At 38.7% G+C, this 19,279-nt stretch overlaps 1 protein-coding gene across 1 annotated transcript in view; it reads left to right on the top strand.

The window, feature by feature from the left end:
* The window catches only part of fez2b (fasciculation and elongation protein zeta 2b), a 12,156-nt gene extending 1,806 nt beyond the window's left edge, over positions 1-10,350 (top strand). Inside the window, exons 2-9 of the mRNA XM_054618240.1 lie at positions 2,544-2,652; positions 2,894-3,010; positions 3,384-3,525; positions 4,343-4,470; positions 4,919-5,068; positions 6,149-6,224; positions 6,428-6,493; positions 7,275-10,350. Of these exons, the coding sequence (XP_054474215.1) occupies positions 2,544-2,652; positions 2,894-3,010; positions 3,384-3,525; positions 4,343-4,470; positions 4,919-5,068; positions 6,149-6,224; positions 6,428-6,493; positions 7,275-7,291 (805 nt within the window). The 3' untranslated portion in view covers positions 7,292-10,350. The remainder of the gene's footprint in view (positions 1-2,543; positions 2,653-2,893; positions 3,011-3,383; positions 3,526-4,342; positions 4,471-4,918; positions 5,069-6,148; positions 6,225-6,427; positions 6,494-7,274) is intronic.
* Positions 10,351-19,279: the final 8,929 nt, after the last annotated feature.

Below are 19,279 nucleotides of genomic sequence, written 5' to 3' on the forward strand. Positions count from 1 at the left end.
GTTAGCGTCTTTACCAAAGGGGAAGTTAGTCATGTATGCACATGTGCATTCAAAAGTGTTGCTTTTGCTTGAAGATGGTAGCTGACTGAAATAGGACTTAAATATTAAGTTTGGGACTCCATCACCTAAGTAAGATGAAGACCACCATCCTGTATTGAGATGGAGAGCTTTGCTTACATAACCTTAACATTAACTGGGATGAAAACTAGTGCCAAGTGGACATAATGATGTCAGAAGCAGACTTAAAAATGCAATGGTTCAGGGCTGTGATGAATGACTAATAGATTTAGTCGATACATGTATTAGTTGAAAGTTAATCTTTTGATAATCAATTTATCGATTCAGTCATTTATCTAGCAAGAATGCCAAACATTTTCTAATTATAGTTTCCCAAAGGAGGGTTTGGTGCTTTTCTCTTGAGTGTGTGTATATATATATATATATTCTCTTTTTGTATTATCTTTGGAAACTGAATATATAATCTAAAATTAAAAGAGTCATGAGTTGCCATCGCAAATTGACTAACCTGCTGATTATTTTCTTTGATAAATTATGCGGTGGCATCTTCAAATAGATTTTTCTAACCACATTTGACAAAGAACGCCACAACCTACCCATTGTCAGAATTGTTGCCAGTCATTTTTCTGTGAATCGATCGTTTTGTATGATAATTTGACCTAGCTATTGTATGAATGGCGTGCCAGCTAACTATTATAATATAAGAGGAACATCTAGCAGGTTTTGCACAGATATCCGCCTGTCACTTGGACATGATAACTGAGCAATTGTGACTGGACTCAAACAAGCTCAGATATTGGATTTTTTTCTCACTTAACTGCAACTTTGCCGCCCACATATACACTGACAGTCAAGTAGTGGAGAGCTTGTCAAAAGCAAACAACGGTAACAGTCTCGCGGTTAATGTCGCCCTGAATATTAAGGGGAAACTAGGAAGGCTGGTCAGACAGAGAACAAGCATCTATGGTTGTCTAAGGTAAAGAAGCAGAGAAAGGATAGAATAGAATAATTGGACAGCAGCCTAGAGAAGCCCAAAGAGCAGCGCCAAGCTCAGTGAGAGTCTTTTCTGGATGACTGCGCTTTTGCAGGACGTGCTTAGGCGCTTAACAAGTTCTCCGGAAAGACCATGGTTGAGACGAACAACGGGGATGACAAGGATGAAATGTGTGTGTATGTATGTGTGGGTTTGGGAGTGAGAATGGAGAAATCAAGTTGTGTTTGTGTTAAAGCAAAGTTGTGCATGTGGATTATAAGTGTACACGCTAAAACAACATCCACAAACGTAAATTCAAGCAAGTGATTAAAAAAAAAAATGGTCCCGTAAAATCTAGACTGGCTTGGTTTTTTTTAATATCGTGTATTTGGTTATGGACTCGCATGTCCGACACAGTGTCATTGCTTGAGGCACAAAAAATGCCAGAGTTTTGCTCTATTTAGAACCACCCCTCAGACCCCCACTCCCCAAGCTGTGCATGAGCACTTCAGGGGGAAACATGCAAGTTATGTAAATACTGGTGCGTGTGTGTGTGTGTGTGTGTGTGTGTGTGTGTGTGTGTGTGTGTGTGTGTGTGTGTGTGTGTGTGTGTGTGTGTGTGTGTGTGAGCGAGAGCGAGAGCGAGAGAGAGGGTATGACGATGCAGAGCCACTCTGACACATGGGTTCACAGCATCCATCCTCGCTCTGCTTGCAGCAGTCAGGGCCAGGAATATAAAAACACAGCGACTTGCATGTGCACTTGAATTTAATATTCTCCACGGTTCCAATTTCTTTTGTCATAGTGATTGAAAACATGCAGAATGCTACAGTTGTTTGTTTCCAAATGGGACCACGTGGAAGGGCAGTTTAATTTAGTGTTTATACAATTGCAAACACCTTTAAAAAAAAAAAAAAAAATATAATAAATTAAGATTTATTAAATTACCGTGAACCATTAGCCGCTAGTTAACTGAGCACAATTTGGGTGAAATGTGAAGAGCTTTACACAAAATATGTTTTGACATAATTTGCACATATTTTGCAACAACCCCTCAAATGATTTAAAGATGGATTTCACAGCTGAACGGTGTACTTGTTTGTTTAACAGACTTCGTGCCACCATCTGCTTGGCTGTGATAACTTCTCTGCCAACGTGCATGTTGCAGATTATTGCAAACACTCAACAGTCTGTTAGTGTAATGATGACACTGTTTCTAAATCATCTTATAATATCAGCAAACTTGAAAAGAACTCAAAGTTCCAAGCACACATTTGGGGAAATGACATGATTAAGTAGTTGTTACATTCGTCAGTGGTTTCAGGAACACGGTGAAGCTGTGAGGGATTGGTCAGAGAGACGTGCACAACACTGCCAAGTAATGCTGTGTCACATTAAAACGAGAAGGAAGCACGGTTTGTCTTATCTACTGTTAGTTGAAAACTCGTCGCTTATCTTCAGTCCTTTACTCACAACTTTATTCTGTTTTTGCGTGCTATTATATTATTTCCAAATCCTAAATAAAGCGTGAACCCCTCTTGCTTTCCTCCAGGGTCTGGAACGCTCTGACAGATAATTATGGCAACGTGATGGCTGTGGACTGGAAGACATCGCACATTCGCTCCCTGCACCTGCCCACCCTCAACATCACTGAGCATGAGGTACAACGGAGACACAAACACACACACAGAGTCCCTTAAATGTAACATTTCACGCACACGGTCAATGCGTAGGCTACGTTTCCGTAATCCTTTACTGTCTTTTGAACCTTGCAGAAGAAGAGCTAAGGCACAGATGTAAGCAGGTTGCTCCTCTGCCATCAATCTGCTCAACCACCTGTTTGTTGTGTCTCCCTTTCTGTCTCTCGCTCTCAAATCTCCCTCCTCCTTCCCCAACGGACAGAAGTTGGATAACCAGTCTCTGGATCTGTCTGACGACGAGGAGCTCAGGGAGCAGATGGATATGCACTCCATCATTGTCTCCAGCATCAGCGACGAGCCGCTCTTCACAGCCGAACAGGTAACCTTTAACACGCACACAGTGGCATATGTTGCATTTACTTGGTTGTTTTGGAAACCTGAAAGCGTTTTGGGCTTCTAGGCAGGTGGCAAGTAAAGAAGTTGTATTTCAAATGTCAATAAATGTGTCCTGCAGATTCCGTATTTTACTTTATTCTCTTTGTTTTTGGGCATTTCATATCTGCAACATACTTATATAATGTGCAAATTCCCGGTTTATGTTAAAAAATGATATATATCCAGAAAAAGCAGTTGTTTTTTTTCCTCTTCAAACTAGCCTAAGCTTAGCCATGTGTGAGTCTTGTGCATGGCCCTTTGCGGTACATTACATTTGTGAACATATGTGTGTGTCATTTTTGGGGGCTGGTGTTTAGGTGATAGAGGAGATAGAGGAGATGATGCAGGAGTCTCCAGACCCAGAGGACGACGAGAGTCCCTCACAGTCCGACCTGTCCATGCTGTCTCAAGACCTCCACGGGCTGAAACGCTCCGGCTCCAACACCAGCTACGAGGACCGTGAGTACCACCGCGGTTGTAAACGATTTACAAGATGAGAATAAAGCTTTTGATTTTGTTTTTGCTCAACTTCTTCGCACTCTACTGCCATTTGACAGTTATCTAAATCACTCAATGAAGTGCAATGGGTCACACTGTCTGCTACATGAAGGAACAGCTACACACACGTGACATTCTTACATAATATGTTACTAATGCAAACAGACAGCAATCACGTTTTCCTACATGTTATATAATCAACAGCATACTGTGTATATATATATATATATATATATATATATATATATATATATATATATATATATATATATATATATATATATAGGCACACTTTCTAGTGCCAGACTGGTGAAGACTAAGCAGTTACACCCAGTTTGCCTATAGATTTCGTTTCTGATATCTGCATATGTTAAGTACAATATGTAGTGTGTTTTACATATTGGGTATTAATGAATGTGATTACGTGTATTTACTTTATTTACACTGAGCTGAATACACTTGTAAAAATGGTAAAATATTTTCCCAAATTCACATTACAGCCACCTTTGATGTTTACCTTTTACACCTAAATATGTCACTGTAATGTCTTTATTTATCATTACCATTATAATATTATCTACCAGGGCTTGCATGCATCACAAGGTTTTTACCTGCATGAAAAAACTTTTACATTATGATGTTGTGTTTCCATTAAAAGAAAAACCACCAACCTCTCATGCTGAATACTCATCAAATCTGCAGTTCTTTTACATAAACCAATACACACAACAAGTACACACACTGCTTTTTTCCTAATCTATCTACACACCATCCTCAGGGCTGCGTCAGCTGTCTGTGTCTGAGCTGACCGAGACTTTGGAGGAAGTGGAGACGGCCATTCGCCGCTTCAGTGAAGAGCTGATCCACGCTCTGGCCCTGCGAGATGAACTGGACTATGAAAAGGAGGTACTTTCATTTTTATCCTCTTAACTGCGTCGCCTCAACATCACCACAACAAGGCAACAACCTAAGAACCAGATAAAAAATGACCAAATTGTCACTTCAGCCGACTTTAGAGTCATTATCAGTCTGACAATACCACAGTAGTATTTGGTTGTAAAGAAGCTTTTAAATGTTAGATTTGAAGAAAAGACAGGCGTTTGAACGGCTGTGGTGTGAGAACAGCCTGCATGGCTCACGGCGCTCTGTAGGCTGGTGTGAGAGGTCAGTCAATCGCTAGCAGCTTTGCTTTTACAATATCATTTGCTTCAATGTCGTGAATGTCACTGTGTATTTTCAACAGTAGATAAAAATAGATTTCCCCTGGAGCAGAAATTCAAAAGTAAAAGGCAGTTTGATCTTTAAAAAAAAAAACAGCTTAAATAAAGGAAATTTTGTCTTTTAAAAAAAACAGGTGAAGAACAGCTTCATCTCGCTGTTGATCGACGTGCAGAACAGACAGAAGGAGCACCGCGAGCTGCTGCGGAAGAAGAAGAAAATCAGAAGTACGACTACAACCGGGCCCAACGGCCAGAGAACAGCCAGCACGCACATACCGGGCACGGTGAGTCATGTGGTGAAACGGCGTAGGAGGCGTAGACAAAGACGAAAAACATGTGGCCTGAATGCATCATTATATTAACAGTCAGTCAAATAGACGCATGGATACTCAGCCGCACAGTTCTTCAAAGTATAAGCAGATGTGCATGATGCATGACATGACAGTTTGCGTGGGAGAGCTGCTTTCACACTTTTTTCTTCTTTAGCTTCAAATAGAAATCTCTTTAAGCTCTTCTTCCCTCCTTCCTCTCACTCCTCCTTGTAGCTCCTCACTCTGGAGGGACTCTCCAATGTCATTCAAAATGGCCTCCGTCAAACTTTTGGCAACACAGGAGGGGACAAACAGGTGCCCCTGCTCTTTCTTTCAACTCACATGTTTTTTCTTTGCAGATATTTTCTGTCCTTTTCTTGTTTGTTTTTTTTGTCCTTTGTTTTGTTTGTTTTTTTACCACTGGCATGTTTTCTTTTCCACAGCTACTGCTGGCGTTTGCTGTCAAATATTCCATCATTTACTTCTATTGTTTTCTCTTTGTGGTTGATTTCAGTCTTTCAGTTGTCATTTTATCTTGTTTATTTTACCACTTGTCATATTTTGCAGCTTTGACTGTTTCCCCATCTTGTTCTTCCTTTTGTTTTAAGCCGTGTTACATAATCATTGCTTTGTTTTGCTGTCTCAGAAATGGTGAAACCAACTTCCAGTTACACACAATCCAGTTAAATTGTAAACTTCATAGCACTGACATCACATGTTATCACCCTGTTACAACACCCAAGGCTTTTTGGTTTTATGATTCAGGTAGAACAATGTGCAATGAAAATGTATGTGGCAATTATAGATAGACTTTTTTGGTAACTGACCCTTCACTAAGCCTCGCACCCCAGCTGCTACTCCTTTAAGTGCAACCATGAAGCCCACACTGTCACTAACTGCACTCCCTGAATATATATCCAATTTTTGGAAAAATCGAAAATGCGGTTTCAGAGAGAAGTAGACAAAAGAGTCAACAATATGTGTTTGAAGGTTATATCCAAGAAGTGTAACAGTATGATTTCTTTGTCTCTTACATGGTCTTCTCTTTTTCAGTACCTAACCACAGTAATCCCTTACGAGAAGAAAACTGGCTACCCAGCAGTAGACGACCTCCAGATCCTCACAAAGAGTGAGTGTATCGACACACACACACACACACACACACACACACACACACACACACACACACACACACACACACACACACACACACTAACTGGACCATGATGACAAATTTGGATGTGTTTTCAAATTTTATAAGCATTTTTTCTTTGATTTGCCTCAATGCATGCATATGTTTTTTAAATATATGTGCTACTCTCTCCTTGCTAGTCCTCCACGCCATGAGGGATGACAGTGAGAAGGTGCCTGCCCTGCTAACAGACTACATTCTCAAAGGTAAACACGCATCCTCGATCAGTTATGTTTGATATCAGAGAGCGGGTGGAAAAACGTACTCTATATTTTAGAGGTGTGTCACAGTCAGGTGACCTTTGTTTGTGTCTGTTCCACCTGACATTCAGACATCCTGCACCCTTTTCTTTTGAAAGAGGAAGTACAAAATTCACATATCCATGTTCAGGGAAGCTGACTATAGAAAAGATACAGGATGCCACGGGGAAAAGTAGCACTCAACACACACATTAATGAAAGGAAGGAGGGGGGGGACAATGCTTTTTTTTTTTTTTTTGCCACCCTTCACTTTTGACCTGTACCTTCCTTGTCTTTCGTCTGTGCTGCATTGTCCTCTGGGTAGCTCTGGTATGAGAGCAGTGGAGACCGAGGTTTGTGAGGCACTGACACGTTAACACAGATTCTTCACCTTCAGCCTTCTATTCAGAGCCCTTTTTTCTCTTTCTCTCTCTCTCAGTGCGTCTTCGTAGTTTCACTTTCTTCCCCCCCCTCAAAGCAGCAGCCTTCCCTCAGTCGCTCCTCGCTGTAGTGCCTATCGTGCTGTGCGGTGCTTGTGGATGCACTACACCTACCCTGAAACACATTAACACATTGTCCCTTTACTGCCAGCTTGTAGTAGCAGCTGTCTGCTTCTCACCTCTTTTCTCACCCCACATTTCCCCCCCCGTGGTAGCTGCTCTTCCATCACTTACAGCTCTCCTTCATGTGCCACAGCGGTTATCGAATCAGCATTGATCATAAACCTGTTCTGTTCTTGTCTCCGCAGTGCTTTGTCCGACGTAAAGCCAAAAGGCGAGGCCTCCTGTTTCCAGAACCATTCATTGGACCATCAGAAGAGGGTTCTGGTAATCTGGAAGTACCCAGTTAATGGATTCAAAATCCAAATCTTCCTTTTCTCCCTATTTTTCAAATCATAAACTTTCTTTCCTTGTGGCATTTTTTTTTTTTTTTTTTACTCTGCCACTGTTTGTTTTTCCTAGGATTTTAACTCTAGATATAACTCCTTGGTCTTTATAGTTCTTTTCATATGTGATGTTTTATCTTTTTAATGCCTGAGTGCTACGACCCTGTGTATCCTGACTGCATGATGACTTGTGTATGGATGCCAGTAATCAGTATTATTATCGGAACACTTCACTTCCTGATTAGCCGGTGGCTCTTGAATGGAGAAGGGTCATGTGTGTTTTCATTCCACAGGCTTCATCAGCAGTCCTGTGCAAGGGAAATGCAGTCCAATCCGTCTGTTTTGTAAACTAATGCATTTGCATCAGTGTAGTTCATGCATGACGGGGGAAACAAATCCTGACAGAATCTCTGAAGTGCAAGCCTGTTCCGGAGCATAAATCCAGATTTTTTTTCCCTGCATGGAAACGGCATTTATCTAATTGAGTTCATTTTAATGTCTTGGGGTTGAAAAGATTTTAAATTTTAAAATCCAAATTCGCAGGGCAACCCGTCTTTGCATGTTGGTTTGGGTTTTCGCTCAGTTTTGGCTGTAAGTTGAATGTTAAAATGAAATATTTTGTATACGATCAAAAATTGCACAGTTTTGGGGAACTTTTAACTTTTTTGAAAAAAGGGAAAAAAAGTGAGATGACTTAAGAAAGCAATAGCTGGATGAACAAACATGTAAAGCATATTTTTGGAGAAAGAATAGTTTTTAGTGAGATTAGGGACTTGCCAGTACCCACCTTTTGTGACCACACTGCAACATAATTTAGCAAATTCTGTCCTTTGACCTCTGAGCCCTCAAGTAGTGACCGCCACCCCCCAACAACTTTATCACTTCCCCAGCAGTCGTCATTACATGAGTCTGAAAATACCTCGTATAACATTTTTGCATCGGTAGAAAATGACCCAACTGGTCGTATCGTTAAGATAAATATTGTGGTTAAGATTCTGTTAGGTTTGATAAATGTGTAGTTTAAGCTTCTGTTATAAGTTGTGGGTTTCGCCCAATCTGTTAACCCTTTAACTGTTGTGGAAATGTTGTAGTAGCACTTTAGTCTGCCAGTGATCTGGTCATGTAGTAGTGGAAGAAGTACTTAAGGGTAAGTCTCTCTAGATTAGTGTTAGATGAGGCTTAGAAGCTTTAGCTAGTGGTGCCAAAATGTGTCAACATGAAGGATTGTTGTCCTGCATCCATCTATAAAACGTAATAGTCATCATGAGCACGAGAGTTTAAACATCCTTAAAGGGGCACTGCACTGATTTTACACATAACAACCAAAAGCCTTTGTTACAAACACAGGTAATGCAGTTTGAAAGATGTGGGTCAAATGAATATACACTATCCAGTTGCATTATGGGAAATGTAGGTTCCAGTGTTTTTGGAGCTTTCCCCATACTAGAGACTAAAAAGTCAAACTATCTCAGACTCTGCCTCATCAAATGTGACGGCTCTTTGTTCATTGGTCTAATGCAAGTCTCCCAACATCTTGGGTAGTGCAATACTACGTCACTGGAGCATCCCTTTAAAACCTCGTACCACCAATCTAGCGCTGCATGTCTGTTGGTACACTGACGTTCAGATCACCAGCTACTTCAGGTGCACCACACACTGTCAGATCAGGTCACGTCTAGCTCTCAGGTACGACCATCAGTGTTAGCAGTTTAAATCTTGAAAGGTACTGACATTTCTGTGTTTCTGGTAAAAAAAATGATATATTAGCTAGACTTCAACTTTGCTGCACTTTTTTCTCTATTTACAAATTTCTCTAAACACCTGGACGAGCCAGTGGAGGTGATCATAGAAGCCTCTTGACCAGGGAAAACCAGGGTAGCAATACAGATGTTGGTTATATGTCGTGATTTCTTGATTAAACATGTAATGCTTAGAGGTCTTAGACTCTGTTTAGTCATAGTAGGTGTAGCTAGAAATTAAACGTCGCAGTAGCATACGCTTGGAGTAGCAGTAAAGTGACGATAGAGTCGTAACATCAAACGACAAACGTTGTTTTATTAGAAAGAAGAAGTTGAATAAGGAATTACTTTTAAGGGTTAAACATTTTAAGCATGTCTCTCGTGCATGTGGCCAGAAGAAAAGGCTGTAGGAAGATGACGAAGGGGTGTGATAAAGTTAACGGACGTTGGGGAAGATTGCACAAACGGTTGCTGAAAAAAATTTGAGGGTTCAATTTTATTCTTTTTTGAAAGAAAACTAAAGCGTGTAGTGCTATATTAAACTATTTATATGTGTCTGATGTTTCTACTGTTGCCAGCTTTGCAAACATTCACAATCTAGCATTCATTTGTTTCTGTTTACAGACATTAATATCACACTAAAGGGACAAGTGCATGTTGCAATGGAATGCAGAAAACTCAAAGCACTTCATTTAAACTGTTAGGAAGATGTATTAAAGGGCAAAGTTAAACATCAGAAGGCTTGTGGCAGTGAAATACATGAGCCATTTAAATAAAAACATCACTCTGTTGATCCTAATTATGAATTACAAAAGCTAAATAAAGTATTTTTAGTTTTTATATTTGAAATGGCAGTCGTGGATCCAATCTCAGACCAGAACCCCTCATCTGGTCTCTAGTTATCAGACATATCAGTGTAACTACAATTTAGAGATTTATATTTATATATGTACAACAAAACAAGCAACAGAAAAAAGAGGCTGCCTTTGTAAATGCCTAAACATTTTTGTACATTAAAACCGACTTGTTATGTTTTTAATGCAATATGATTCCCCAGTTTGGGGTTTTATGTTTCTCTCGTGGTACTCCAGTAAATTAATTTATTATGTGAATGTTCAGTTTTGTAACCATTTTATTGACTGTAATGGTACATGTGTTTGTATGCCCACAATGCATCAACTCATTTCAAATAAATTAATATGTGATGAATTTTATGTGGTTTTGACTCACTAAGTGTTTGTGTGGTTGTGTGTGTGTGAGTGCGTGTAAGAGAATATTGTGAAACATAATGTTATTGCAATTGTATTTGATCCATTCTGAACCTACTTGCTGTCCATACTGTACCCTACATATCTCCCAAACATAAACTTTTTATGAGCTAAGATATGGTGTTTTTAGCTATGTGACAATTTCAGATGACATGTTTTTTTAAATGGTTATAATTTAGCAAGATGTTTTCTCTTGGAAAAAACACAAAAACAAAGCAATACTTAATCCAGCAGTTTGTTTAAAAGAAACAAATCTGGATGGTTTTCACTGCAGTGACATTTACACAGATGAAATTATTTTCATAAAAAAAATGCGTTATATCCAGTTAAGTCTAATACCTGAACAGAACCTGATGAGGAAAACTTGATCATTTCTATAGTATGTTTACTTTTCATGAATGCCTATCGTGTATAACCTAAATGTGCTTTATACGAGATGGGAGCATTTCTATTGCTTCTCAACATGGCGACGCCTGAGCCGGCTGCTTTCAGCTAACAGTGCTGACAGTGCAAACAGTGTTTGCCTGAGGGCGCCTTCATGACGCCGTCGGTCAGGACTAACGAAGCACGGAGGCAGAGTGACTTCATTCTCTGCTCAGGTAGACTTTACTCCACTATATCTTTAATAAAAAATGGTTTTCGCTGCTATAGTATTGCTAATAGGGACATATGTGTTACATCTTTAGTTACGCTATAATGATATCAAAGTGTGTTTTAACTTATCTACCCATGGGTTATATTTTATAAATATTTTTTTATCAAATATGCATATAAATATTGAGATCAATCTGTTTTTTCACTATTCCACAACCAGAAAATATCCAAAGATATGTGAAGATGACAAAAGTTTCCAGTCATGGAGAGCTGGTTGAAAATTAATATGTTTGTAAAAAAAAAGTTACAGTTATGCATCTTACAAAATTACCAGAAAAAAAGTACTAAAATAAGTTAAAATAGATGAATTTGTTCTGCTGCATCACCAGACAGTGTCTTTGGTTTTTCTTGTCTGTTTCTCAATGTGTGCTTGGAGTCTGTATTCTGAGTTCTAATCAAAGCAGCTGCTTCCTCCTTCGCACTCAAAAAGAAAGTATCTAGACCAGTTGTGTTTTAATGTCTGGGCCGTAACGTTCACCCTTCATTTCTTCTCCCAGTTGCCATAGTTACTCCAGTGATCTTGTCACCAGTTTAGTTCGTTTTTCATTGTTCGAGAGAAAAAACTTCACCTCTGCTGTCAGACAAAAAGAGGTGGAGTTCATGTGAGCGAACGGCCTCGCTTTTCCAAAAGTTAAACATGGAGGTGCCGGCGTCCTGTCCGTTTCAAAGGTCGTTGTCAGGTCACAGGTTGGTGTCAGTGAACATGGTGTGCTCCTTCCTCACCGTGCTGAAACCTTTGACGGTGTCCACAAATTCCTCGTCCTCCATAAACTGAGAGGGAGAAGGACAGAGTTTGTTAAACACGAGTGAGAGCCTGATTTTAAGTCACTTGTGTTTGTTTTTGCTTGTTAAAGTAGGTCCTTCTACATCTGTGTGAAGAAAGTCAATGTGTAGTTGTTTCCCCATGTTTTCTCTTTATTGGTATGTTGGTGCACAGCTGTGAACACGTGTGCAAGACCAGCAAAAAAACAACATGCTTAACGGGTTCAGAATACGTTTTTGGGGTCTCTCACCATCCCACTGTCATGGCCTGAAATGTTTGGGTCCCACACGTCCTCGTCTCCCGTTACAGACTTCCCATCCATCATTTGGCTGACGCTGCGCCTCAGGGAGTTCACGCTGAGGATCCCCAGCTCACTGTGTGGTTGGTCCTCATCAATGGGTTCACATTTAACTTCCAGCACCTCCTGGTGGGAGCAGAGAGATATAGATATTTACGCCATGAATGCGTGTAGTTAAAAACATTTTTCATATGGGTGTGCAGGTTTTGGTGAGGCACTTTTTTACCTCCATCTTCATGGTGAAACCTTTAAGTGTTACACTGTTGGAGAAGCCTGCTGTGTCCGGAACCGTGTCAAACTGAAAAGGAGAGTGGGGGAGACTTATTCACACTCTATTGGTTAATACTGTCTCACTGTTATTATGGCATTACATTTGTACCTGGGACACTTCTCACAAGGACATAAATTATAGTTTATAGACAGTTTTTTTTGTTCAAATTACATAACTTTTAGATTGATAATTTTCTCTTAAATATATAATGAATGTGCTTTCAATTGTCTTTTTCTGTGTTCAAAATGTCCCATTGCACTCTCTGAAATGAGGCTAAAATATAAATGACTCAGACCCCATATAGTTAAAGACTTATCCCACAATACAAAATAAAAACAGGATGGTTCTTAATCATTTTTTAATTAAAAAAGATTATCGGGGTATTACTGGAGATTAAAAATGTACTTATTGGCAAACTGGCCACAGAGTATTAAACATTACAAATTTCAATTTCAAATACAAAAAAAAACATGGAGAAAAGTCAGTAAGGAATGCAAGAAATATCTAACTTAATGCTAAATATTTATATTTCAACTAAATAAATCTCAAAAGAGCATTCTTTATAGTTAAAAAAGTGTGTCATACTCTACACAGAAAAGGTGTTTTTTTACATTAACAAATATTTGACATTGTCAAGTGAATAATTAAAAGCAATAACAATGGCTGCATTCCATTTAGGTGGTCCAGTTGAAAGGCCATAGTACTGTGTGTTACTGTGATTAGTTACATGTGTGCTTTCTCTGCAGTGACAAGGCCGAGTGTCACCACTAAACAGCCTTCTTCTTAATAAAGTAAACTGTGATTAGTAAATGAATGTCCCCTCACCATAACAGAGTTGCTGGCTGGATAAATAGCCATGGGATTCCTCTTCTTCATGGGCAGGGACACCAGCGGGGGTCTCTCTCTGGTGAGGGGGGGTTTGTTCAGGGCCTGGTGTGGGATCATGAAAGGGAAAGATAGATACTGACCTGCACTGTTGAGGTCATTTCTTTCCTCGCCTTCACCCTTAACTTACAGTATAAAGTAAAATAAGTGTCTCTCACCTTATGGAGCGTGACTCCTAGCACGATGGCGAGCAGCAGCAGGGCGATGGCGGCCATCACCACGATGAACCAGAGCTCCCGGACCAGCGGCTGGTCTCTCTGACCTCCCTCTGCCCGCTCACCACCACCTCCACCTCCACCTCCACCTCCTCCTCCTGCAGGAGGAGTGAGGCTCGGTGAATCTGGAGGGAAGGCCAGCATTTTTTTTTAAATCTGAGGTTTGATAGTAATTATCATTTTATTCAATTACATTTCCCACACCAAAAATAGCCTCCTTGCAATCATCCAGTTATAAAGAAGTATTTTGTGTTATTATTATTTTTTAAATGGTATAAGGAACATCCATTTTCTGGTTTTTACACACAGAATGATCACTAACAGAAGATTTGTCACACAATTTATGAAGAAATATGTAAAATAATCTGTATATTGTCATATAAATAAAAAATGGCTTGGACCCAAACATCATATACCCTGCTTATCTGTCCCTAAATGTATTAATTGAGACTTCAGTTGGGTTTTAATTTGACATGAATACATCACAAGTCAACTCTCTCTGTGAGATAGAAAGACGATCACACGTGCTGTAGATGAGATAACACTGTAACTGGAGACAAACTTGTTCTCATGGCCTAGTTTCTAGCCGCAGCACCACATCCTTAATCAGACACTTTTATTAAATTCCTCTAGACTTCTGCCGTCTTAGATATGTCGTAATGTATTGGTACATCACACAGTATTTCAGGAGGCCCAAAAGGCAACACAAGGCTGTTCAAATGATTATAGGAATGCTGCTACTTCTTTGTGGGAGACTCATCTTGTGTCCAACAGACAGCAGGTTTAGAAATTCTTGTTTTTAAACTGACAGTGAGGGGAAAATAAGCCTGAGTTTAGACCCTGGATGGGTTGATGGTAAAGATTGTGTCCATCCAGAGACTCACCAGTACTGAGGTCCGTGGTTCGGCCTGTGGCGGGGGTGCTGGCAGCCCCTCGCTGTGTGATACATCAGTCAGAAAGCCAAAGACCTGCTCAGTGTTAAGGGTCACGCTTGTTGCCCCATCAATATTTTACACCATGATATACTTTTACTTGCCGACTCCTCAGCAGCACACGAATGAGGAAAAGCTTGAAGAAAATGTCCCCATGTCTTGTTTCCTGCCCTGAGGCTAACTTTTCCTAGAGAGCACGAGTTAGAAACACAGTATCAGAGCTAGAATGAGCCTCGCCAACACCGCCTGTGTGTTCCCCTTGCGGTCCAAAACTCCCATCAACCTTTGCTTTTTTCAGCAGTGCCATGGTAACGTCCAGGTGTCCGGTTGCAGTTTACCTGAAGAGGTATGGTAGCAGCCATATCACCCCTCTAATCCTCAGGTGCACTGTTTGTACATCCTTTCTTATGAGAATATATGCCGCTTATGTGTTATGTTCACTTATGTTATGACATAATGTCATGTAATAAATAATATAACCGTACACAACACATTCCCAGAATCATTAGGTACTAGTGTGATGTTGTATAGTATGAACTGGTCTGGCATTTGTTGTGGTCTTAAGTGAGGTTATACTCCAGCCCTTATATTATGAGTTTATGTTATGTTATAATGAGTCTGACTTTATATTAAGATAAGGGAATTCTAATTTCTCTCTCTAAATGATAATGCAGCTAAATGTATTAGCTTAGCTAGTTTTTATGTAAACTGGTGGACATTTTATTGCACATATGGAATGACCAAAAAGATATAACATCTAATGTTTCTACAGTATAATCATGTTTTTATGGAATGTCTTTAGCCCTGCAGAATTTGCTAGAAGCCACTGATCAGTGTTTACTTGAATCCTAATTCTATTTGTTTAGCTGTATGCCTTTTAACGTTACATTATTGTGTTTACCGTGAATATCTAAAACGTTATTGGTGAGATTTGACCTTGATCAAAAATGTTGTTGGCAACAAAATGAGAATTTTGTCCTGTACTTTACATGGTTTTACTTGCAATGAGCTGTATAACCACATGATGGCGCTAAGAAACAGCTGATCAGTGTCCAGTATAATATGAGTTTACAGCAGCAGAGAGGAAACTCAGTAAGCAAGTGCAGCTGCAGTGTCTCTTATCCTCAGTGCCAGCTGTTATTAGAGTTGCACATGTGCATGCATGCTCAGAAATCAACCAAACACTCCTTTTGTCTTTCCTATCAGGACAATGCAGCACAGTTGAGCTGAAGGTCCTGATGTGCCACAAGTCACTTTTCTCTGCATCGTCCTGAAGTGACCTCTAACTGTACATGTTCTTGTTGTCCATCAGCTTGGAGGAAATGATTGAAAATGACAGGCTAGAGGTATAGCAGCAGCTTTAGTAACAGTTTTTTCAGGGTGGTAGTGCCTCAGGACGACATCAAACTTTTAAATGTGTGAGCAACTCCGGGGTGGGATCCTGGGATGATTTGTGGTCTTGTTTTCTTCTTCTACCTCAAAAATGGATGATGTCCATGTTGTGCTGCTCCATTCAAAAGTGTGTTTTACCCTTTGTCACTTCATTTGGATGTTTGGCCTTCTCTGTGCATGATAATGCATGTGCGGCACCAACTAGTCTGGCACCAATGGTGGTTCCATTAGCAAAGAAGCAGACATGTTTCAAACTTTTTAGGTTTAAAAACACGTCTGGAGGAGATCTTAATGATGAAAATTCTTTAAGTTTCTAGAAAAACTCCAGTTGGAGACTGAAACTAGTAGTGAATGTAAAAGAGATACACAATTATCAGGTGTAACATGCAACTCAATATATATTTTATTTCAGTTTTATGACGTATTTACAAGACTCACGATCCAATGAAGGGATGGTCAATCTAGTACCAACAAGGTCCTTCTCGAAAAGTTCCTTTAGAAGTAAAATCGTTCTAATTACTTTTGGATAGTTACATCTGTTTTAGATGAGAGGCAAAAGATGGTAATCAGAACAAAACAGCCTTGAGTGAGGTAGGAAATCATAATAATTATAATCATTGCATGATTTTCTTTTCAACGACGTCTGCTCCTTATAAATGTTGGGCTTAGCAAGGAAACTTCAGGACCATTTTACTTTTGTGAAACACAGCAGGGTTAGCTTTGCGTTAAGACGTGTTTCCTTCAGAACAACAAGTTCAAACGCAATCATTTCACCAAAACAAAGAGATTATCTAACACTTCCTTTGGATCTGTAGCCATCGGTCCCCAGCCCCAGACATAACCACTCTGTAGAAGAAGGGGGGGCCCCACATTAACTAACTGCTCATTTGATTTATTTTTACAGAAGAGCTCTCCTCAGTCTAATACCCTAATCAGCATTCATACCTTGCCGTGATGATTCGGGACAATGCTTTTTTATTGAGGAAGTGATCTCACCCTTGAGTGCCAGAATCAGCCTTTTTTTACAGCCCATCTCCTCAGGGCCTCATCCATCACCAAGGTGTCTGGGCGACACGGCCGCTAGACACATACTAACTCATTTAAGGAGAGGGACATACAGGGATATATCACTCAAGATCACTAACTCACTTACTGACGGCAGATGTGGTGAAACATCTCAAGCCTGTTTGAAATCCCTTGGTGCACTCTGTGAGTTTTAACCACAGGAGAATAAGGAGATTATTAAGCTTCTGCTGACAGATAAGGTTGGAATAAAGGACAAATTTACTTGGATTTTGATTTGTCTTTCTATCTATTCAGCCATCTTTATTCTTCAGGTTTTGCTGGCATGGTCTCCTCTCCTCTCCTCTCCTTGTATATACAAATAATATCACATGCTTCATGTTACGGAACCAATCGTGGCTGAACGTGACTGAAAATGTTTCGTCTCTCCAGCAGATACTTCCTTTATTGATTGTGAACTCAATCAAAAAGCATGTAATCCTATGCGTGTTCAATCAACAGTCTAACAAAGGCATGGCGTTGCTCATCATCACTATATTTTTCCAATTACATTTTCAAAATGAGTAGTGTAGGCCTTAAACATGGCTCTAAGAAATACTGGTATACTTAATTTTATTGCAACCTTTCATATTATTGGAACACGCGTACCATTTTAAAGATACTATGTAAAGCAATTCACATGTGCTAATTGTTTTATATTGACAATAAGCGAACCGATTGTAACGTAACTTGAATACTGAGATCTTTCCTGACTTTTTTGGTGGCCTGTAAAAGCTTGTGGATTCGAGACATTTTTATGTTCCAGTCCACTTGCCATACCATGCAATGGAAATGTTGCACTAGTGAGGCTTGTGGCACAAGTAAACTGCAAAGTCCCGGAGTATGTTAAATTGAGCAAGGGTGTGTTTCACTGATTTCAGCCGACCCGTGAAGAAAAGGTGTCTTACCACAAGTCAAAGTTGGATAGTTTAAATATTTATTTGTCTTTTTAAAAAATAAATAAATATAAAAGTAAAATTACTTCAAATTCTTTTATAATCGGATTTCATAAAATGTGCAATATAGTGGGATGTTGGTATATCAAATGTCCTAAATTATTGCTGAGATACAGGTTTTTCTTTGTCCCCTTTGACAGATACAAGCACCCCTACTATAACTAATAACTAAGGTAGTATGCCATAAAAGTCATGGTATAATATGTCACAAATTATTACATAGTATAGTATGCCATAAAAAATTACATCATTAGAAATTTCAAAGCATAGTATTCCTTAAAAAAGTCTTAAAGATAAATAGTATAGCATGTCGATTAATGTGAAAAACATCATATTATAGTATGTCGAAAACTGTCAGGAAAAATGTTGGAGTATGTAAAAACTACTCATAATAGTGTTAAATAATGTCATGTAAAATGTGAAAAAAGTATTATGTAGGGTGTATTTCATGACATTTTTTCAATATAATATGAATACATTTTTTCTCAAAATTCTATACTAAATAAAGTTTTTCGACATACTGTACTATGACTTTTTCATTACATTTTATTCAATGATGATTTTTTTTATTATATGTCAGAAAATACCTATTAAAGTCAGTTGAAAAAATGTGTAAAAATATCACATGAAAAAAATCATAGGATCTTATCTAAAAAAAATCACAGTATGGTATGTTTTAAAATGTATAAAAGTATGCTGCAAATTGTGAAAAAAGTCATAGTATAGTATGTCGAAAAACTTTCATGAAAAAAATGCTATATTATAGTATTTTAAAAAAACATCATCATGGAAAAACAGGCATAGGAGAGAGTATGTCAGGAGATTATTACAATAGAAAGTCAAAAAAGCGGGAAAATAAAATAGTTTCGTCTGTCAATAAATACCTTAAAAATAAGTCATAATATAGATTTTGAAAAAAACAACATAGCAAAAAAGTAATTGCATAATATGTCATCAAAATATCATAGTGTAGTATTGTGAAAAATGTCATGAAAAAGTCATAGTATAGTATGTCAAAAAATGTGAGAAAAAGTCAATGTAAAGTATATTGAAGAATGTCATGAAAAAAGTCATTGTATAGCATGTCGAAAAATGTCATGAAAAAAGTCATAGTATAGTATGTTGAAAAAGGTCATGAAAAAGTCAATGTAAAGTATATTGAAAAATGTCATAGTATAGTAAGTCGAAAAGAGACATAGTAATGTATGAAAAAATAGTCATAGTATAGTATGTCGTAAAGTATAAAAAAATGTAAGTATTTATAAAAGAAATGTAAGTTAAGAATGGCGAAAAAAGTTTTAGTAAACTATGTTGAAAAAAAAGTCAGTATCGTATGTCAAAAAAGATTTTAAAAAAGTCATTATAATAAGTAAAAGAAAGTCGGAAAAACTCAAAATATAGTATGTTCGAAAACATTAAAAAAGAAAGTCTA

Source organism: Anoplopoma fimbria, chromosome 18 (genome assembly GCF_027596085.1).
Source record: "Anoplopoma fimbria isolate UVic2021 breed Golden Eagle Sablefish chromosome 18, Afim_UVic_2022, whole genome shotgun sequence".
NCBI classification, from domain to species: Eukaryota; Metazoa; Chordata; class Actinopteri; order Perciformes; family Anoplopomatidae; genus Anoplopoma; species Anoplopoma fimbria.